Source organism: Salvelinus alpinus, chromosome 9 (genome assembly GCF_045679555.1).
Source record: "Salvelinus alpinus chromosome 9, SLU_Salpinus.1, whole genome shotgun sequence".
Taxonomy (NCBI): Eukaryota; Metazoa; Chordata; class Actinopteri; order Salmoniformes; family Salmonidae; genus Salvelinus; species Salvelinus alpinus.
In genome coordinates this window covers 84,231,799-84,252,049 of record NC_092094.1, presented here as the reverse complement: position 1 = coordinate 84,252,049, position 20,251 = coordinate 84,231,799, and the positions used below count along the sequence as shown (strand labels likewise).

At 45.6% G+C, this 20,251-nt stretch overlaps 1 protein-coding gene across 4 annotated transcripts in view; it reads left to right on the top strand.

Moving 5' to 3' along the window:
- LOC139530818 (steroid hormone receptor ERR2-like) overlaps positions 1–20,251 on the top strand; it is a 64,445-nt gene that overhangs the window by 26,201 nt on the left and 17,993 nt on the right. For all 4 annotated transcript variants that reach the window (XM_071327541.1, XM_071327540.1, XM_071327538.1 and 1 more), the window contains 3 exons: positions 2,601–2,717; positions 12,422–12,532; positions 13,179–13,340. In XM_071327541.1, coding sequence (XP_071183642.1) covers positions 2,601–2,717; positions 12,422–12,532; positions 13,179–13,340 — 390 coding nt within the window. The remainder of the gene's footprint in view (positions 1–2,600; positions 2,718–12,421; positions 12,533–13,178; positions 13,341–20,251) is intronic.

Below are 20,251 nucleotides of genomic sequence, written 5' to 3'. Positions count from 1 at the left end.
CTCGTTTTGAACCCAAGTGTAAAATTGCTTGAAAACCAACTGAACTCAGTGGCCCTCTTTTTTTATATGAAGTAATAGACCTTGACAGTAAGCCTGTAAAAGTCAGTTTCGATTTTGATGAGAAATACCTGCCATTTTACTGTAATTTACTTACAGGACCTGACTTTCCCCTCACTGCCCTGGCACAGGTCCTGAAAAGCCATAAAATAAATTGAGAGAAGAAAATATTTTTTATGTTATTTGTTTCATACGGTAACCTTTGAAACCAAATATGAACCCAGCGTTCTGGTTATTTATAAACCCTCAAATGCTTGACTGACTGATTGTATGAATAGACATGAATAGACATGAATAGACATTTGTCACCGAGGATCAGCCCTTGAGCTATAAATGTCACTATAGGTGAACCAGTCCGTTATTTTTTATATATATTTTTTTTTGAGGCAGCACATGAGTTGGCCTCTGTATGCTGAAAATTAAGTGTATCATGAGAGAGTATGAGTGTGTGTTGTTTGTGCATGGTCTCAGTTTGTTAGCTTTCAGGTGTGCCTTGTGCAGGTGTTCCACCCTGCCCCCGGTGTGGAGGGAAGAGCAGGGGAGGGGGGGGGGGGGGTGTAGTGGAGGGAGAAGTCTCCCCCGTCAACATGAGTGTCCTGTGGGTTAGCCAGGGACCAGGGTCAGCTCTGCAGTGTTTGTCTGGCAGGCAGACAGCATACCATATACATCTGCCAATTATATCATGTTCAATATCATGATGTTTAATTCATATGATTAATCTACAGGCCAGATTCTAGGACAATACATTGGATGAAATGATTTTAACTTAAGGTTCTCTAGGCATAAGGGGTTTGTATGAAGGTGCCAAAGTATTGCAGTTGATACAGTGTCATAAAGAAGCAACCACAGCAGGGTAACAGCCTATAGATACCAGAGACGGCTACTCTGATTGCCTCCTGTGAACAGATGGGAAATAGATGGGCTTATTATTATGGTCTGGTTGTGCTATGACAACAGAGACAACAGGAACAGAGACTATCATACCTCATCGCTCCCCTTCCCTCACACCTTTATTTACCCCAATTCCAAAGAGATGAGAGGAATTGGCATGATGATTTCTAAGCCAGATATAAAGGAGACATTTCTAATTATTTAATACATCTTGGGACCCTCCGCTTGATATGTCCAATAATGTTAACATAATTGCATAAGTTGTTAAAGGGGATTGGAGAGTTGGAGGGGGAACGCTACTGGAATATTATACAGCTCTTACTCTCTCTCTCTTTAAAAAAAACACTTAATGAGAGTGAGAGTAGAGAGAGAAGCTGGTTGTGTCGGGATGGAATCCCAGTGTGTCTGGGTATGGCTGTTTATCTATAGGCAGGAGAGCTGCTGAACCACTGTGTCTGTATGCAGTTAGACAGGATAATACTGTATGTTAGTCTATATTGAAGTCATTTAGGTTCATCTTTCTAAATGTAGAAGGAGCTGTACACAGCGTTGAATAGATAACAGTTGAATAGATAACATGGCTTTGTGGTCGATATTAAAAAACATAATCCAAGTTTAAGAATACACACGTAAGAAAACATCAATGATAAAATAGTATTGTGTCTCCAGTGTGCCTCAAAATGTGTTTCTCAGTTGTTCCATTCTTGGTGGACAATGAATGATTCTAATTCAGGACCTTGAGCAGCTAGCTATTATTTTGAAACCCTTTATTGAAAACCTTGACTACAGTAAAAAGTAGGGAATGCCATCGTATATCCTGCCCTTCCTTTCTATTGCTAATGCTACAGTACAGGCAGAAACATCTCTTTTATTGTGTAGCAATGAAACCCTTTTTCATTGTGTTGTCCCGGAATCAGACGCTGTATTGCTGGACTTGAATAATGCATAAGGCCTGTTGTCTGCACACTGTGTAGTCAACAATGGCAACAGTGGTTACAACAGGTTTAGGGCTGCCAGAGTATTATGTAAAGTGGCCGGGGGGGGGCGTGTGTCCAACTCTCTTTCCTGTTATTGAGGCAGTGGGCGGCAGAGGGACACAGAGAAGGGAAGGGGCATGCAGGCTGGACGGCTGGCTGCTCCAGGGGCCTGGAAGGGACATGCTCAGAATTAATGAGGCCAATTTAGCGTGGGGGCCAGGGTGGTGTCTGTAAAGGATTCCATGATGAGTACTGGAGGTCTCCCTCCCTCCCTCCCTCCGGCTCACCTCACCTCAGACACACTACTGTAATTGATTGTTGCATAGGAGATGATTAACAAATGCTGATACCCAATGTCTGGTCTGCACAATCTGATTATAGACTCTAGAATACCGTGTGATATACAGTAGCTATTCCACTGGTTTTAAATCTACACAGTGACTCATACAATGTAAATGTAAATGACAATGCCCTAAAATGTCTATTGTATCAATAATTATATGTTTACGTTTATTCTTCATGTGTGCCCCCTTTTTTTACATGTACAAAAAGGAGAGAAAAAAGGTCAGAACATTTGACCTTTTGCTTTTCCTTTGCCTCTGAGTCAATAGGAAGATACACTGCCTTATAAAGCGTGGTCAAGCTAAGGTTAACCACATCTCTTGTTCTCTTCAGGCAACATAGAATACAGCTGTCCCGCCACAAACGAGTGTGAGATCACAAAACGGAGACGCAAGTCATGTCAAGCCTGCCGCTTTATGAAGTGTCTCAAAGTGGGGATGCTCAAGGAAGGTAAGGAGATCTCCTTTTCTTGTGAAAGTGTCTGTCTGTCTGTCTGTCTGTCTTGTATCATTCTCTTTATATTATGTAATCTAAAAAAAAAAAAATCTAAAAATTCTCAATGGAACGCCACCATTCAAATAAAAAGGATGTAAAGACTGGATAAATCAGAAAAGGACTCCTCAAAGGATGTGGTCTCCTCAAAGTTCCCGACTGATCTAGCAGCAGTGAGTGGGCCCATGCCAGTCCAGACCAGGGTGAGGGATGTTGGCTGCAGCCTGCTGTGCCTGCAGCCACAGCCAGACAACTGATCTGAGCCCCCTGGCCTGTTCTGTCCTCCCCCTACCAACACAGCAGTAAATCATGTGCAGCTGAGCTGGGGACAGAAATATGCTGAATAGGTCGATCCTGCTGTCTGAGTAATAGAAATGTAACAGTATTCCGACTGGAAAGGCTTCTGCTGGGTCCCTGAGCACACACTCCGGCCAGTCTCAGCTCTCCCCGGCATATTGATCTACTAAATGTTTTCCGAACATCTCAGCTCTCTTCCTGTGGATGGTTTTTTAAAGTCACGCCAACTGGGAATTCAATGACAATTAAACATGCTGCCGATGGATTTCTCTGGCTCGGTTTCTTCCCCCCTGCCAGGCCCTGTGAGAGCCCAGGCTGGGCTGCTCCTTCCGGGGAGGCCCCGGCCCACGGCCACAGCCCACTAGCCCCCTACCTACCTGGCCCCAACCCCATGCATTACTGCTCCTTTATTCCCCTCCTAACTTGTTGGTCTCGCCAAACAGCCAAAACACATGAATAATGAGAGCAATGTGGCTGGGGAATGGAGAGGAGGTGTCATATTTATTTAGCTGCCCGCTGGGGAGAGCTCTTTAAGGAAACATACTGTACTTTTTGTGTCTTGCTTTTGAGGGAGCGCTGCTGAGAATAGTTCAAGGGGTGCTTATGTTTGACTAAGCGTGATTCTCCATCCACTCCCACTGTACTACAGAATAGACATGAAGACAAGACTCAGGAGGAGATGTTCTCTATTACGGAGGCAGAAAAACACAACAAGATGAGTTATTTTATACTCTCTCGAAATACTCCATAGCTTAATTATCATACCTTAAAATATGTCAACTAAATGTAAATAATTGTTCATGTTGTTTTGTTAATCCCTACCCATCAACATGACATGCAGTATACCCAGCTTTTACCCCACCCTGTCTCCCTTAATTCACCAGAGACTGGAACGTATATTGTAGATCCTATCCCGTTAGGATGTAGTGATTTCAAGTCTCCATCTACAGAGTAGCCTATATAGATCTCTGCTTCGTAACAGAATCTCCTCACTGCATGCAGTGAGATAAAGAGACTGGGCCAGAAAGACAGACTAGTCACATTACTATCTGATGAAAAATGTTTGCCCATATATGATCTGGAGGAATAAGAGACTACAAAATAGGTAGTGACGGCCATAAATGCATGGCCAGTTTCAGGTGGAAGTAAGTGATTGTATAAAGAGAGTGTATAGCTCAAATATGCAGAGAGAGACTTGTCCCAGCGTTCTAATGCATACTGTATATTCAGCATATCCACAGATTGAAAACGACCCTCGTTTTTACGGAGTGGGTTTCGCCACCTTTTACAATAGAGGTAGAGATTACGTCTGGCTATATGAAGTCCTGCGGGACCCCAGCCCCCCGATCACCCTCCTCTCTCCCACCTCCAGCAAAACATTTTTTTTAAACACAATCAAAACAAGTAAATACATTTCCCAAATGAACAGAAAGATGTGAAATGCATCTAAGCATGTGTGACACCGGTGAGTCTGGTTATGGGGACAGGAGAAGACTCTAGTCCAAGCTCCACGAAGACATCGGCTCAACGCCATGTTCAGAGGCTGGAGATGGTCAGCGCTCATGTGACTGAAGCTACAATGAACTCTGGAGTTCATTACTGCAGAAAGGTCATCCAGTCAATGGAAAAAACACCTAATTATAACTTTACTGCTCAGCTCTAGCAAAGGTGCAATGCAGTTTCCTACCGTCAGGCGCTCTACGAAACTACAGTACGTTTGAATGGACCACAACACATCTAACCTCTCTATGATACGACTGAATTTCTAGACATTCAGGGAGATCTTGGAAATGCAATGGAATTTTCCCTAAAATCAAATCAAAATGCATTTGTAACATGCACCGAATACAACAAGTGTTAACCTTACTGTGAAATGCTTACTTACAAGCCCCTAACCAGCAACGCAGTTCAAGAAATAGAGTTAAGAAAATATTTACTAAATAAACTAAAGTAAAAAATTAAATTAAAAGTAACACAATAAAATTACATAACAATAACCAGGCTATATGCAGGTGGTACCGGTACCGAGTCAATGTGCGGGGGGTACAGGTTAGTCGAGGTAATTTGTACACGTAAGTAGGGGTAAAGTGACTATGCATAGATAATAAGCAGCGAGTAGCAGCAGTGTAAAAACAAAGGAGGGTGGGGGTCAATGTAAATAGTGCGGATGACCATTTGATTAGCTGTTCAGCAGTCTTATGGCTTGGGGGTAGAAGCTGTTAAGGAGCCTTTTGGACCTAGACTTGGTGCTCTGGTACGGCTTGCCGTACGGTAGCAGAGAGAACAGTCTATGACTTGGGTGACTGGAGACTTTGAATTTTTTTTGGGCCTTCCTCTGGCACCGCCTAGTATATAGGTCCTGGATGGCAGGAAGCTTGGCCCCAGTGATGTATTGGGCCTCAGTGCCCATGTTAAAGTTATTACTTGATATCTTTGAAACGCAAGGCATTTCAAGGTTTTACCTCCCCTACTGATTAAGCGAGTACATGGTAAAGAATTAGTGCATGTATTTGGTCCATTGGAAAAGGCTCCAGTTTATCTCTGTAGACGTCTTAAGGGAAGTGTAAGGGAAGTGATCTCCAAAGATCAGCAGTCCGCTTAAAGGGGATCTGCCAGAGACTTGAGTTGAATCGCTCTACTTTCCCCCGACTGTATAAAAGAGGAAGTGATCAATAGAAGAATCAAATGTCAGGGGCTACAGGTTTCTCCTCTGATCAATGGAGCGGGATCAGAGCTGAGAGAGAGAGAGAAAGAGGAACAGATACTATTGAGAGATTACATTGACATCAGTCAGTGGCAGATGCCCTCTGCCCTACCACACACACTACAGTATGCAATCTGTTACCTCTCTGTAATAGGCTACGATCCTGTTATGTTCCCTGGGCTGACAGGTGAGAGCATTACAACAGACATGAACATGTGTTTTAAAGGAGAGGGGAGGGGCTGATACTCAGTGTACCTCCCTGTATATCACTCTTATTATACGACAGAAACACGGTAGAACAACCACATCCCGTTATAGCACTCCTGTTATCCTCACACGAACATTCTGTACACACACGCCACACTACACTCACATATAAACATCACAATACCAGACATATCGAGCCACACGTGGATTCAAGCCAACACATTAGTAAGACACTGACAGCCACTGTGTGGAGATGGGGAATCAATTGTTTGGTTCCATTAGAACCTAGTCAAAGAATGAACATGCAATGAGATTTCAAACAGACCAATGTTTTTCCACGTAGTGTGACTTGGCCTTCAAATAGAGCCTGCATCTTGAGTGGGGAGTGAAGCCAGCATGATGTTACTGCAAGGTGGTATGGTGGCTCCACCACGCTACGGGCAGGTGGATGGAGCATGTGGTGAGAGCGTACGTAGGCCTCGGGGTCAGCAGACTGGGGGGCCAATCAGCAGATAGGGATGGGGGGACAATGTGTGACCATTTTTCCGCTGCCCTCGCTCATCACCACTCGCGGTAAAAAATGCTGCAACACGTTACAAGCATGCAAAGCTGGCAACAGGGGCCCTTTAAAATAGTGCTGACGGTGGTTTAGCGGGGCGGCTGTCTTGAAAGGCAGAGTTCAGTTCACCGTGCCTTGCCATGTGGCCGTCTGATTTTCCCAGCTAAAATAGGGTCCGGTTAAGCCCCCCTTGGCACTGCCAACCATCCCAGACATCCTGACACTTTCCCCAGGGAGAGACACCCAGAACAGGTGAGGGGCTCAAAATAAGGGCCCCTGCCTCGGCCGGCCACACAAAGTGAGTGAAGACAGGCCCTTTTGTAGGAGTGTGCTCTGAGGGGGATTATTATTGTTTTTGGAGAGAAAGAGGAGCCCTGGGTCAGCTGGCCCCAGCCCCCGCCCCTAGCCCGCCGCTAATCCGTGTGCAAATGCCAACCGCCTTGGCCAGAAGCCCTCTACCCTGCATCCTGCTTTGAAGAGCTGACATCCGAGCTCACCGCACACTACCGCCCTCCCTTTACCCATCCACCGGGTGATGGTGCCGGCCGTAAAACACAGTGGTGTCTGGTGATGAGGCAGGACTCACCCCTTTTTACACACACATTCACATTCACACACACACATTCACAGTCACACAGACACATTCACACACACACATTCACAGTCACACAGACACATTCACACACACACATTCACATTCCCAGTCACACAGACACACTCACACAGACACATTCACATTCACAGACACACATTCACACACACACACATTCACATTCACAGTCACACAGACACATTCACACAGACACATTCACAGTCACACACACACATTCACATTCACAGTCACACAGACACAGACACATTCACACAGACACATTCACATTCACACAGACACATTCACACAGACACATTCTCATATAATACAGACACACTGGCCACAAACAAACAATCCAAAGCTTGGTCCATGGCTCACCGAAGTGGGCTTGGCAATGGTCTATGGGAGTTTCTTCAAGAGGAGTCAGACACATGGAATGAACTGCTCTACTTCTTTCTCTCTCTCTCGCACGCCCTTGCTCTTCGTCTCACTGTCTCCAGCCGTCCTCCCTTCCTCCCTGTATGGCCCTGTTTGACTGTAAAATGAGACAGGTTAGTGCCAAGCTTTAATTCCTGTCAGCATCTGTTAATTATGGCCGGGACTGTTCTAATTAAAAGAGGCACCCATGTACCTCGGACTCCTCGTCACCGTGGCTTTATGCTGGCTGACATACACAGCCACATGACTAACAGCCCAGCCAGCCCAGCCTAGCCATCCCATCCCAGCCCAGCCAGCCCAGCCAGTCCAGCCAGCCCAGCCCAGCCAGGCCAGTCAGCCCAGCCCAGCCACCCCAGCCAGTCCAGCCCAGCCAGTCCAGCCCAGCCAGGCCAGCCAGCCCAGCCCAGCCCAGCCCAGCCCAGCCCAGCCCAGCCAGCCAGCCAGCCCAGCCCAACACCACGGGACAGCTCATGGGGTACATCCATACCACCTGGCTGTATCTGAGCTCCTCATGAGAGCCCAGAGAAACCGTAGAATGTGGTGACATCACAGTTATCAGCGTTAGGAATTTTCCACTCCTATAGTACCACCAGCAGAAACTGAATCGGAACGCTCCTAAGCACTTAAACCTAGCAAGCACTGACTTGGTGATATCGGAGTCCGTTTTGTCATGAGTTCATACTCAAGGCCTCATCCCTGAATAGATTTACTGGTCAAATATTTCTTGACACTTTCTTTACATGCTACATGTGAAGGATGTAAATTGCGAAATAAGGAAGTAGTGCTTTGCTGCGAATGATGGGTCTCTGCTGGGAATTGTGGGTAATTAGGTTAGTGGGTTGTCAGTCAGGAAATTGAAAGACAATCCTAATCAGATTTGTGTTTCTAGGGAATCAAATAATTTATATAAGTAGAATAAAATGTCCTTATTCTACTCCTACAAGATAACACTGTTTGCTGCAGCCACCCATGCATACAGTCTAGCTTGGGGAGAAGGGGGTACAGCTCTGTCAGTGGATGGGGTGAAATTGAAAATTACTGCTTTCGTAATCCATTGTTTCAGCCCTTTCTATGGAATGAAGGCTATTCTTTACATACTACGTCATCTCCTTTTTTTCTCCCCAAACACCCCCACTGTCTGTTCCCTGTATCGACCTCTAATCAGCGAACATAGGGACATCCAAACCCATCCTCCACGAGAGTACAGACTGAGAGGAAATTGTATTAGCCTCATTTGCAGTGGCCACACAATGCCCAGCTCTGACACCATCTTTACAGTTATAAAGTGATGAAATCATCAAGCAAGTGCTCTCCCTGCAAGTGATTTTAGCAGAGGGGACTTGGTGCGCTGACAAATTAACCCCTCCCCCTCCCTCTCCTCCTCCTTCTCCTCCACCAGCTAGGCCATACATACTGGATAATACCTCTGATCGGAGGTGCTCTCAAATCTAGTTTAGCATCCATTTGTTTAGAGGGTTTAGGTTATACATAATGAATAAATGGATAGGTATTTGCTATACAGGGTTAAGATACATCAGGCACACTCAGCTGTGTGAAGGACAGTGTTCCTGTGGGGCCGCATAGGGTATTGCACAATATACATAAATGTTTCGCACACTATTAAATCAAATCATCATACACCGTGCTGTATCAAATAAATAGAACACTACAGATGAAATATTTTAACTATGTGGAAAAGTAATAGAATAGAAAGGACAATGCAAATGGAAACATTCTTATCAAATAATGAGATAATAACTGATGTTATGATGAGGTTGGTGACATTTACAGTATCAGTGCAGGACCTGGTCCCCTATGAGTGGCAGAGAGTGATAAGGCCTCACTCCTGTCCCGTGAAAGAGGGGTGAAATAAGGAGGTTTTATTGGAAAGCTACCCTCTATCTATCTGTCTGTGTAATAACACAGGGTGTCTATAGCACTGTTCCTGTACACAGCCAGACAGTGTATGTATGGGGTTGTGGATTCACTCCAGAGGTTGGACCAAGTCACAAGCAAGTCTCAAGTCACAAGGTCCAAGTCTCAAGTCGAGCAGCAAATACAGTGGAATGGATCGAAATCGTGCATTCTAAGAGCAAGTCAAGTCCAGTCACAAATTGTTGCTTGATGCCCCATTGCTGGTGAGCTTGCAAAGTAGACGGTTCAGATTCTAGAACACCAAACAATTTTTGGAGCTGCATATTAATTTATGGTAATCCTCTCTCCCTGCAATTTCACATTTGCGCTGTGATTTTCAAACATTCTGCGCTGCGACCACCAAAATGGCGTGGTTCAAAGCTTTCGACCCCTCCCCCCGGACACACATGCAATTTCATCCCATAAATGGTGAAGGTCGTGTGATGTTACATCTTTAGACATGTGCAGTACCGCTGAGGTACGTAATTATACCCACCCAATCTAGGCCTATCTGAACTATGGAAATGATCAATGAAATCCCAAGGTAGCCTATTGTTTTGAAAAATATCATATTAACATAAGTTGGCTACTGTGTTTTTGCCAGGCAAAACCGGAGAAAATTGGAGAAGAGCTTTCAGGTCACTAATCTGTATATGTGCACCCGCCGCTGCGCGCCAATGCTGATGACTGGTCATTGGTCAACAGTCAAGACTAAAACTTTTGGGTTCTTAAACACAGATTAGATGTTTTCTAAACAAAAATGTGGTGCTCTGCCGTAGGCCTGTTAGTGACCAGATCGAATAAGCAAAGGTGGAAATATAGCCCATCTGTAAATAGCCCACCCAATCTACCTACCTCATCCCCATATTGGTTTTATTTACTTTTCTGCTCTTTTGCACACCAGTATTTCTACTTGCACATCACCATCTGCTCATCTATCACTCCAGTGTTAATTTGCTAAATTGTAATTACTTCGCTATTATGGCCAATTTATTGCCTTACCTCCTCACGCCATTTGCACACACTGTATATAGACTTTCTTTTTTTCTATTGTGTTATTGACTGTACGTGTCACGTTCCTGACCTGTTTTCTCTTGTTTTGTATGTGTTTATTGGTCAGGGCGTGAGCGGGGTGGGCATTTCTATGTGTTGTGTTTCTATGTTGGGTTAAAGGGTTGCCTGGTATGGCTCTCAATTAGAGGCAGGTGTTTGGCATTTCCTCTGATTGAGAGTCATATTAAGGTGGGTGGTTCTGTAAAGGTTTTCTTCCTGGGGTGAAGGAGAGGACCAAAATGCAGCGTAGCCAGTGCTCAACATGTTTAATTTATAAGAACAAGTGAACACTACAAACAACTTACAAAATAACAAACGTGCAAAACCGATACAGACCTATCTGGTGCAGAACACAAACACAGAGACAGGTAACAGACTACATCAAACGAACGAACAGCCAAGACAGTCCCGTGTGGTGCACATACACAGACACGAAAGACACAGGAGACAATCACCCACAAACAAACATTGAGAACAACCTACCTTAATATGACTCTCAATCAGAGGAAATGCCAAACACCTGCCTCTAATTGAGAGCCATACCAGGCAACCCTTTAACCCAACATAGAAACACAACACATAGAAATGCCCACCCCGCTCACGCCCTGACCAATAAACACATACAAAACAAGAGAAAACAGGTCAGGAACGTGACAGTACGCTTGTTTATTCCATATGTAACTCTGTGTTGTTGTTTGTGTCGCACTGCTTTGCTTTATCTTGGCCAGGTCACAGTTGTAAATGAGAACTTGTTCTCAACTAGCCTAGCTGGTTAAATAAAGGTGAAATATATATTATTATTTTTATTTAAAAAATTATAAAATACAAACAGTAGGCTATATGTAGCCAATTAGAATATGTATAACATTTTATATCTCATTCAGCTACACACTCGTAACCCCCCCAAAGCCTTCTCACTGCACTAGCTCACCCAACCTGTGTTGACTGACAGTTTGCTGGTCCAATCAGAGGGCTGAGTGTGCATTTCACTAGCATTTGTTTGCAAATGCAATACTGCCTCTGGATCATTTTGTAGCAATGAAGACACTGTGCCACAAAATGAGTAACAAAACGTTACAAAACCTGGCCAGATATTTAAGTCACCCATCTCAAGTCAGTCAAGTCCCGAGTCTTGAGGTACCAAGTCCAAATCAAGTCTCAAGTTATTTCATTTTCTATCAAGTCGGGTCTCAAGTCACCACATCAAGTCATGTGACTCGACACCACACCTTGGATTCACTCCTCCTACAGTAGCTACATGGCTAGATGCAGAGGCCCGTTGACAGCTGAGCTCACAGGTACCAGCCTGGTTGCTCATTAGTATTCCGTCTGCCTCACACAAAAAGCCAAATAATTAGAGGGCCAGTCTGTGAGATCATTGACCCTGCGTTAAATATTCATATGTTTAGAGCTCCTTCAGGCTCGGCAGTGTCACAGTAGACCAGCCAGGCATGGACCACATATGGGAACGCAGCGCCAGCCGGCAGTCTCTCTGACACTCCCTGTACTGTACTTTGACCATGCAGACAACAGAACAGAGCCCTTCCTCTGGACAGACACTCACACCTTAGCTTGGTCAAGTTTCTAGTTTTCATGCTTCCTCATATAACAAGAGGAATACTTTTGATACTGATCATGTAAAACAATCTGAGAGAGGGTATCTGAGTGTGTGAGGGGCAATTAGACTTGAATATTTGTTTGTTATTATAGTGTTACTCTCTACCAATAACAATTTACTAATTGTGGGACTTCTTTACCCTGCGTTAAATGGTTTCATAATTGTTGTGTTTTCATTATAAACATTCTATGTTGTAGAATTGATTCATTCATTTTATTTGTCAGATTGGTGAAATTGTATTTCCTACTCAAAGGTCTCCTTGCTTCTTGTCATGTGTCAGGTGTGCGTCTGGACCGTGTGCGAGGGGGACGACAGAAGTACAAGAGGAGGATGGATGCAGAGAGCACAGCATACCTGGGCCTCACCCTCCCCCCTCCTGCCAAAAAAACCCGTGAGTACAGCCTTGTCAACTCACTGCCCAACCCCTCCCCACAGCCCAACCCCTCCCCACAGCCCAACCCCTCCCCACAGCCCAACCCCTCCCCACAGCCCAACCCCTCCCCACAGCCCAACCCCTCCCCACAGCCCAACCCCTCCCCACTGCCCAACCCCTCCCCACAGCCCAACCCCTCCCCAATGCCCAACCCCTCCCCACAGCCCAACCCCTCCCCACTGCCCAACCCCTCCCCACTGCCCAACCCCTCCCCACTGCCCAACCCCTCCCCAAAGCCTTCTCCCAGTCCACATTCAGTTGAAGCATTCATTTTATTCAGACCAGACTCTCCGTTGTCTGTATAGGTGTATTTCCATGGGAGAGCAGCACTAGAGAATATAGGCCAGACAGGCATTGTTCTGGACAGAGCTGAGTTATGACAGGTCACAGAGCGGATGACCGATATTAAACAGTGACTGGGTTCTTAGAGATAGCAGTCCCAGTAACACCATCTCACATAATGTTGAATGTAGAACACGTCATAATTGTACTTATGTGTTCTCCCATGTAAGTACTGTGTGTATCTAAGAGTACAGTACCTGTTTGTGCATCACACTAATGTGACCTTTGACTATTGTTTTGACCACCTCTGCTTCCTCCTCAGTCACAAAGATAGTGTCCCACCTTCTGGTGGCTGAGCCAGAGAAGATCTACGCAATGCCTGACCCCACCATGCCTGAGAGTGACATCAAGGCCCTGACCACACTGTGTGACCTGGCTGACCGGGAGCTGGTGGTCATCATTGGCTGGGCCAAGCATATCCCAGGTATGCCCACCCATCTACAGCCACTGCACTAACTGAACACCATAGACCGATATACACAAAACATTAAGGGCACCTTCCTAATATTGACTTGCATCCCCTTTTGCATTCAGAACAGCCTGAATTCGTCAGGGCATGGACTCTACAAGGTGTCGAAAGCGTTCCATAGGGATGCTGGCCCATGTTGATTCCGATGCTTCCCACAGTTGTGTCAAGTTGTGTGAGTGTCCTTTGGGTGGTGGACCATTCTTGATACACACGGGAAACTGTTGAGCGTGAAAAACCCAGCAGCATTGCAGTTCTTGACACAATCAAACCGGTGCATCTGTCACCTACTACCATACCCCGTTCAAAGGCACTTCAATCTTTTGTCCTGCCCATTGACCCTGAATGGCACACATACACAATCCATGTCTCACATACGCAATCCATGTCTCACATACGCAATCCATGTCTCAATTGTCTCAAGGATTTCTTTAACCTGTCTCCTCCCCTTCATCTACACTGATTGAAGTGGATTTAACAGGTGACATCAATAAGGGATCATAGCTTTGACCTGGGATCACCTGGTCAGACTGGGTCATGGAAAGAGCAGGTTTACATTCAGTACATAACACCATTACCTCATGATCACATACTGTGTAGTTTTAAAACCAACACATGATAGCAGTTTAGATACAGGACCAGCCATTCATTTTGACCAGTACAATCTGACGTCGCGATTAGTCCTGGTCAGTTCCATTCAGAGTAGTAAAACACTTAGGTACTCTAATGATCCCCCTATCCTTTATAATCCATGTCCCTCCCTTTGCTCCCAGTGGGTGCACGCACGCACGCACACACGCACACACACACACACACACACACACACACACACACACACACACACACACACACACACACACACACACACACACACACACACACACACACACACACACACACACACACACACACACACACACACACACACACACACACACACACACACACACACACACACGTATGCTTGCACAGTCTCACAAATATGCATACAAATGCAGATAATTCATGTCAGAAGCTAGCATGGAGATAGGGCCAAAATGGAGACAGTTTTAAAATAATCAAATCAATAGAGTCCAGCTAAAATCCCTACTCTGATTGGGGAGGGGCTGTAGCCCTGGTGTCAATATATACCATAACCACAGGACCCTCCCTCTGAAACAAGACTGATCACTCACACACACACACACACACACACACACACACAAACACACACACGCACACACACACACACACACACTTCAATTTAATTATTGATAAGCATAATCATGTTTCTCTACTCCATAGGCAGTGTGATAGACAAGGTGTTAGGTTATGAGATGCTGTTGAATTAAGGATGCCACATTCTATGTCAGCAGAGATTCTGCTCCCTTCTAGAGTTTTCTCCTGATTCTGACAGTCAACACATTGCTTAGTGACTCTTTTTGCAACCAGAGCAGATTCTGGCTGATCTTGAGGTTGACCCTCATAACTCTAGAACATTATAGCATGCTAGATATTGTGAGGTAACACACTAAATGACTGTGTCCCTCAGTGTAGCCTCTGATATGCAGCCTCTGTTATGCAGCCTCTGTTATGCAGCCTCTCTGTGCCCTCGTCTTCTCATCAGCATACCAGACGTGTGTCTGAGCTGACAGCAGCTGCAGATGCCCTGCTGTAGTTTAAGCTGGGCCTCTCCTGGTTCTCACCTTGCGTGCAGGACATGTAGTAGTGAGAACTGTACTGTACCTGGACAGACAGGTGTTCGAGTATTTATCAGAAGAGAAGAGGTGTAGTAGTCAGCTACAGATCTATTAAGGAGATTAGCCCTTTCTCATCCAAACTGTTCGGTACAGCCTATTGTCAGCAGTGCATTGTCAGCAGGAGGAGAGTTTAGCCAAGGAGCTTACCCAGGACTGGATCACACTGACCCAATAGCACAGTCCCTTCCATCTACCTGGCCCAAACAAGCCAGCCAGGTACACTACCTCTGGCTAGAATATACAGAGAAAACACTACCGTTCCCCTCTGGCAATCTACAGGGGTGTAGTATTATTACAGATAATATTATAGAATTCTGTTCAAATTGAATAACTATAAAAGTACATGAGGATGAGTTGAATCAGTTTGATTACCGGTAGGCTAAACTCTATTGTCAACTGTAAGGTTGTCAGGGCCCTTGCCTCCCTGTGTTGACATACAGGACAGTAAATACGGCACGCTAAATACCGTGCTTTGTATGTCAAAGCTTTTAAGTGCTGCGTTAATACAATTATCGTAACCTGCATTGTACAGTGGATAGTTGACTAATCTTAATTGGATTTGCCATGTCTGGTCTGACAACAAGCCCATCATTCTGAATGACTCCATAATGATTGTTTAACCCAAAACCCAACTGGAAGGCAGACTGTCTGACATTTCTAAATGTGTGGAAATGCTTGGCTTTGCATAGTACTACTGGAGTACTGCACAAGCTGCAGCGAGATGATTAAACCTAAGTAGATTATTCTGATCTGCCTGTGTACACACGCACACACACACATGCACACACACGCATGCACTCACACCCACTTTTATCTCTTACCGATTGTTTATATTTACCTGACTACTGGATTCAACAACAACAACAACTTATTGCATTCAGGAGTTACACATTTCAATTACAGAGTCTAAATCCATTTTGTTTTTAAATCATGAGTAAAACACAGTGTCAGTACTATGATGTAATGTACAACCTTTATGATTTTTTGACTACCCCAAAATGTGCCATAAAGTTGTCAAATTAGAATGAAAAGGGAGACTGAAACTGTAACTCCAAAGCTCCCCTGTTTTCCCCTTGGTGAGCTCTGTATTAGGTCATTCCCTCTACACCAGCCATGAAATGGCTGCATAATTGAGTTGTACATGGCTGAACCTGATCAGAGATGGTTCACTGGCTGACCGAGACTCCATGCACCAATGGCACCCCAGGGCAGTCTAGCACAGACACAGGGCACAGAGAACCATATTTTTCTCCCCATCCACTCTCTCTGGGAGGAAAAGAGAGGGAGAAAACTGCTGATTGCATTTTGATAGATTTTTTGGCCTTTGGCAATGGAATTAAAAAGATTAACAGTTCATTATGAAGTGGGCCACATTGATTAGGACATTGACAGATGGGCAATGACCAAAGTCCAAAGGTAACCATTTACACGTCAAGAAGATTGGCACTTAAGTTCTCCCAATTGATTTTTCATTGCCCCTTTTCTCGGCTAACATTTGAAAAGGTGTTTTAAAAGTGCTGTAATTGTAGAGCTAACCTAGTCTAATTGGAGGGTGATTGAGGAACAGCAAAGCGGTACTATTAGCTTCCGTGAACGGTATCATTCTCTCACAAGATCCCATATCAATTTGGTGGGTTATCTCTCTAATGTATGGTCTAGAAATACACTTCAATTAACATACTACAGTAGAATTGTACAGTTATACTGTAGCCACACTGAGGATCTCAACCACAGGATTTGACTAACACAATGCGTAGATAGACTTAATAATTGTTAGTCAATAGTTCTCACACTGTAGTCAGTGTACTGTCAGTAGACTGAGTTGACCTATCAGGAAGCAAGTTGGTGTTGCAGATGCCTGGCCCAGTTTGCTGTTATCAGCTCTGAGGGCCCGGTCCTCTAATGACAGCCTTTACTTTAAATCTGTTACTGATTAATTAGTGATCATTATGAGGCTGTGGATGCCAGCGTCTCTGCTCCAGATATAGCCAGCAGCAGTAGAGGGAGGGAGTAGGCAAATATGGCGGTGGGCTGACGGGGACTGGGGCTGGATCACGGTCATTAAGGCCAGTGTTTGGGGACAATGAGTGATGACTTGCTCCTAAGGTGCCCCCTCCCCCCTTCCCCAAGCTGCATTTCCCTGTGTCCAAGTGGTTTAGGAGGAACTTATGCAGCCCAATTCTCTTTTTTTTCTCCACTAATTGTTTTTTTTGACCAATCACATCAGATCTTTTCAAGTCAGATTTTTTTCAGAGCTGATCTGATCAGTGATAAAAAGATCAGAATTGGGCTGCCTGGTCTCCACATGGCTATGACCTCTGTGTCTCCTTAACATATTTCCCTCCTTTAGAGTGGTGATGGTCGCGGGGGGGGGGGGGGGGGGGGGGGCACTGCTGAACCCCTCCAAAACTACCCCCAGCCCCTAATCCAGGAACAGTGTGAACCATGTGGAATCTGCCATGCATGCCACTTGTGCAGGAGGGTTTCGTTGTTAGAGGCAGACGTTTGTCACCTGCTGTTTCCAGGGTTGGAATGTTTTCTGATGGGAATTCTGTGGAGTGATTCTGTGGGTTCACTGAGTGCTGGATGGTCTCCTCTTGCGGTTTGTGTCTAGTCCACAGACCTAAACCTGGTTGGGTTCATTGTCTTTTTGCATGTTTCAATAGGAATGTAGAACACACTCCATATCCTAGTATTATACATTTTGTAAGACATTTCATGGAATAATGATATTTTTCAAAATTGTTCAGTTTAAGACAAAACCCAGAATGACAATTGTCTTTTACCAAATGCAGTTGTAGATTTTTGCTTTGCAGTTACACCCAAACAGCCTAATGAATTGGCCTGGTTCTTGTTCTTATTTATTAATGGTCTTTGGGGATTATCAATCAAATCTTCTTGATTCAATTCCAGCCTGTTAGCTCAGTATACAGACTCCATTGGTCATGTAGCTTATGTTTAGTTGTTAGCGGGGAACAAGGCAGTGATGTTTAGGAGATATCACGCCTCTGGTATGTGTGAGCTCCCTACACACTCCCACCCCCTCTCCTCCCCCACACCCCTCCTCCCCACAGCCCCCTTTTTTTGTGTTGCTTTGCCATTAAATTGTGAAATCTACTTACTGTGTTGCCAGGCTGATCCTACTCAAGCTGCGTAATCTTCTTGTAATAGAGTGTGAATACTGCCGGGCAATACATCAGCACCTCATCAGTGTACTTTATTAAATATAGACACCAACAGACAGCTCTTAGTATATTCAATTTACCCTCTGACGTAGGCTTCAACACACCAGATAAAGATAGATTGAGCAATCAGGTGGATGCTGAGGCCTGAACCCAGTCAGACAGGCAGGCGAGGGAGCACCATGCAGAGGGGGCTGGGAGATTGAGATGGGGGTGTATCAGATAAGTCCAGGCAGAGAAGGAGACAGTGAGAGAGGAAGGAGAGGGGAAGGAGAGAGGAAGGAGAGAGGAAGGAGAGAGGAAGGAAAGAGGCAGGGAGTGAGGCAGGGAGGCAGGCAGGGAGAGAGGAAGGAGAGAGGAAGGAAAGAGGCAGGGAGAGAAGCAGGGAGTGAGGCAGGGAGGCAGGCAGGGAGAGAGGAAGGAGAGATGAAGGAAAGAGGCAGGGAGAGAGACAGGGATGCAGGCAGGGAGAGAGGAAGGAGAGAGGAAGGAGAGAGGAAGGAAAGAGGCAGGGAGTGAGGCAGGGAGTGAGGCAGGGAGGCAGGCAGGGAGAGAGGAAGGAGAGAGGAAGGAGAGAGGAAGGAAAGAGGCAGGGAGAGAAGCAGGGAGTGAGGCAGGGAGGCAGGCAGGGAGAGAGGCAGGGAGAGAGGCAGGGATGCAGGCAGGGAGAGAGGCAGGGAGGCAGGCAGGGAGGAAGGCAGGGAGAGAAGCAGGGAGTGAGGCAGGGAGGGAGAGAGAGAGGGAGGCAGGGAGAGAGGAAGGAGAGAGGAAGGAAAGAGGCAGGGAGTGAGGCAGGGAGGCAGGCAGGGAGAGAGGAAGGAGAGAGGAAGGAGAGAGGAAGAAAAGAGGCAGGTAGAGAAGCGGGGAGGGAGGCAGGGAGGCAGGCAGGTAGAGAGGCAGGGCGAGAGGCAGGGAGAGAGACAGGGATGCAGGCAGGGAGAGAGGCAGGGAGGAAGGCAGGGAGAGAAGCAGGGAGTGAGGCAGGCAGGTAGAGAGACAGGGAGGGAGAGAGAGGCAGATAGGCAGGGAGCGAGGCACGGAGGCAGGCAGGGAGAGAAGCAGGGAGAGAGGCAGGGAGAGAAGCAGGCAGGGAGAGAAGCAGGCAGAGAGAGAGGCAGGGAGAGAGGCAGGGAGGCAGGCAGGGGTGTTTAAAGGTAGGAAAGGGACATCTACCAGGAACAGAGAAGGGGGATTCCTTTGTTTTGTTACCATGCTACAAAATGTCACCAGTTTATATGAGTAGTTACCAGCAAACCGAGCATCAAATGCATTTTATATTTTGATATACATCATTAACATCAGCAGGGTATAAATAGTATTAGTAATTTGCAGTGAGGAAGTCCTTCAGAGAGCTGATGATGTGCCTTTAGACATTATCAGCTAGGCTCTAGCTGTCCGTCCCTCATTAAGCCGTGTTGCTGGTTGGCAGCAGAGATAAATGATGTGTAATTATGTGAATGATTAAAGTCAGATTCCTCCTGGTCTTTGGGCTAAACAGAGATATATAATGCCAAACGAGGGCTGTGGGACCCTTGGGACGGCTAAATACTCCCGAGCCGGGGTCACAGGGTCAGGGGGTGCAGATTAAGACAAGGGGATTACTGTATTTAACGTTATACAACCTCATAACGTTCACAGGCCGCTGGTCAAATCACCCATTCCCAGCTACTTACAATGGGATAATGGTCTGGTTATCATCTTAGAAGTAGAGATAGCTGGCGCTTCAGAAAAGTGAGAGCACTGAACCGTTTAGTCATAGTTTTAACCTGCAAAACAGAATTGAATTAATTAATTATCTATCATCCAGCTATATGTGACTTTTCAAACCGATTTCCACTGCTGAAATTCAAGATGTACTGAATTGTATTTGTAACATCATATATGACAGGGTAGTTTGTGTGATGTGTGGGGCAATATGTATCCAGTGAAGGCTTGCAGCGGGCTGACT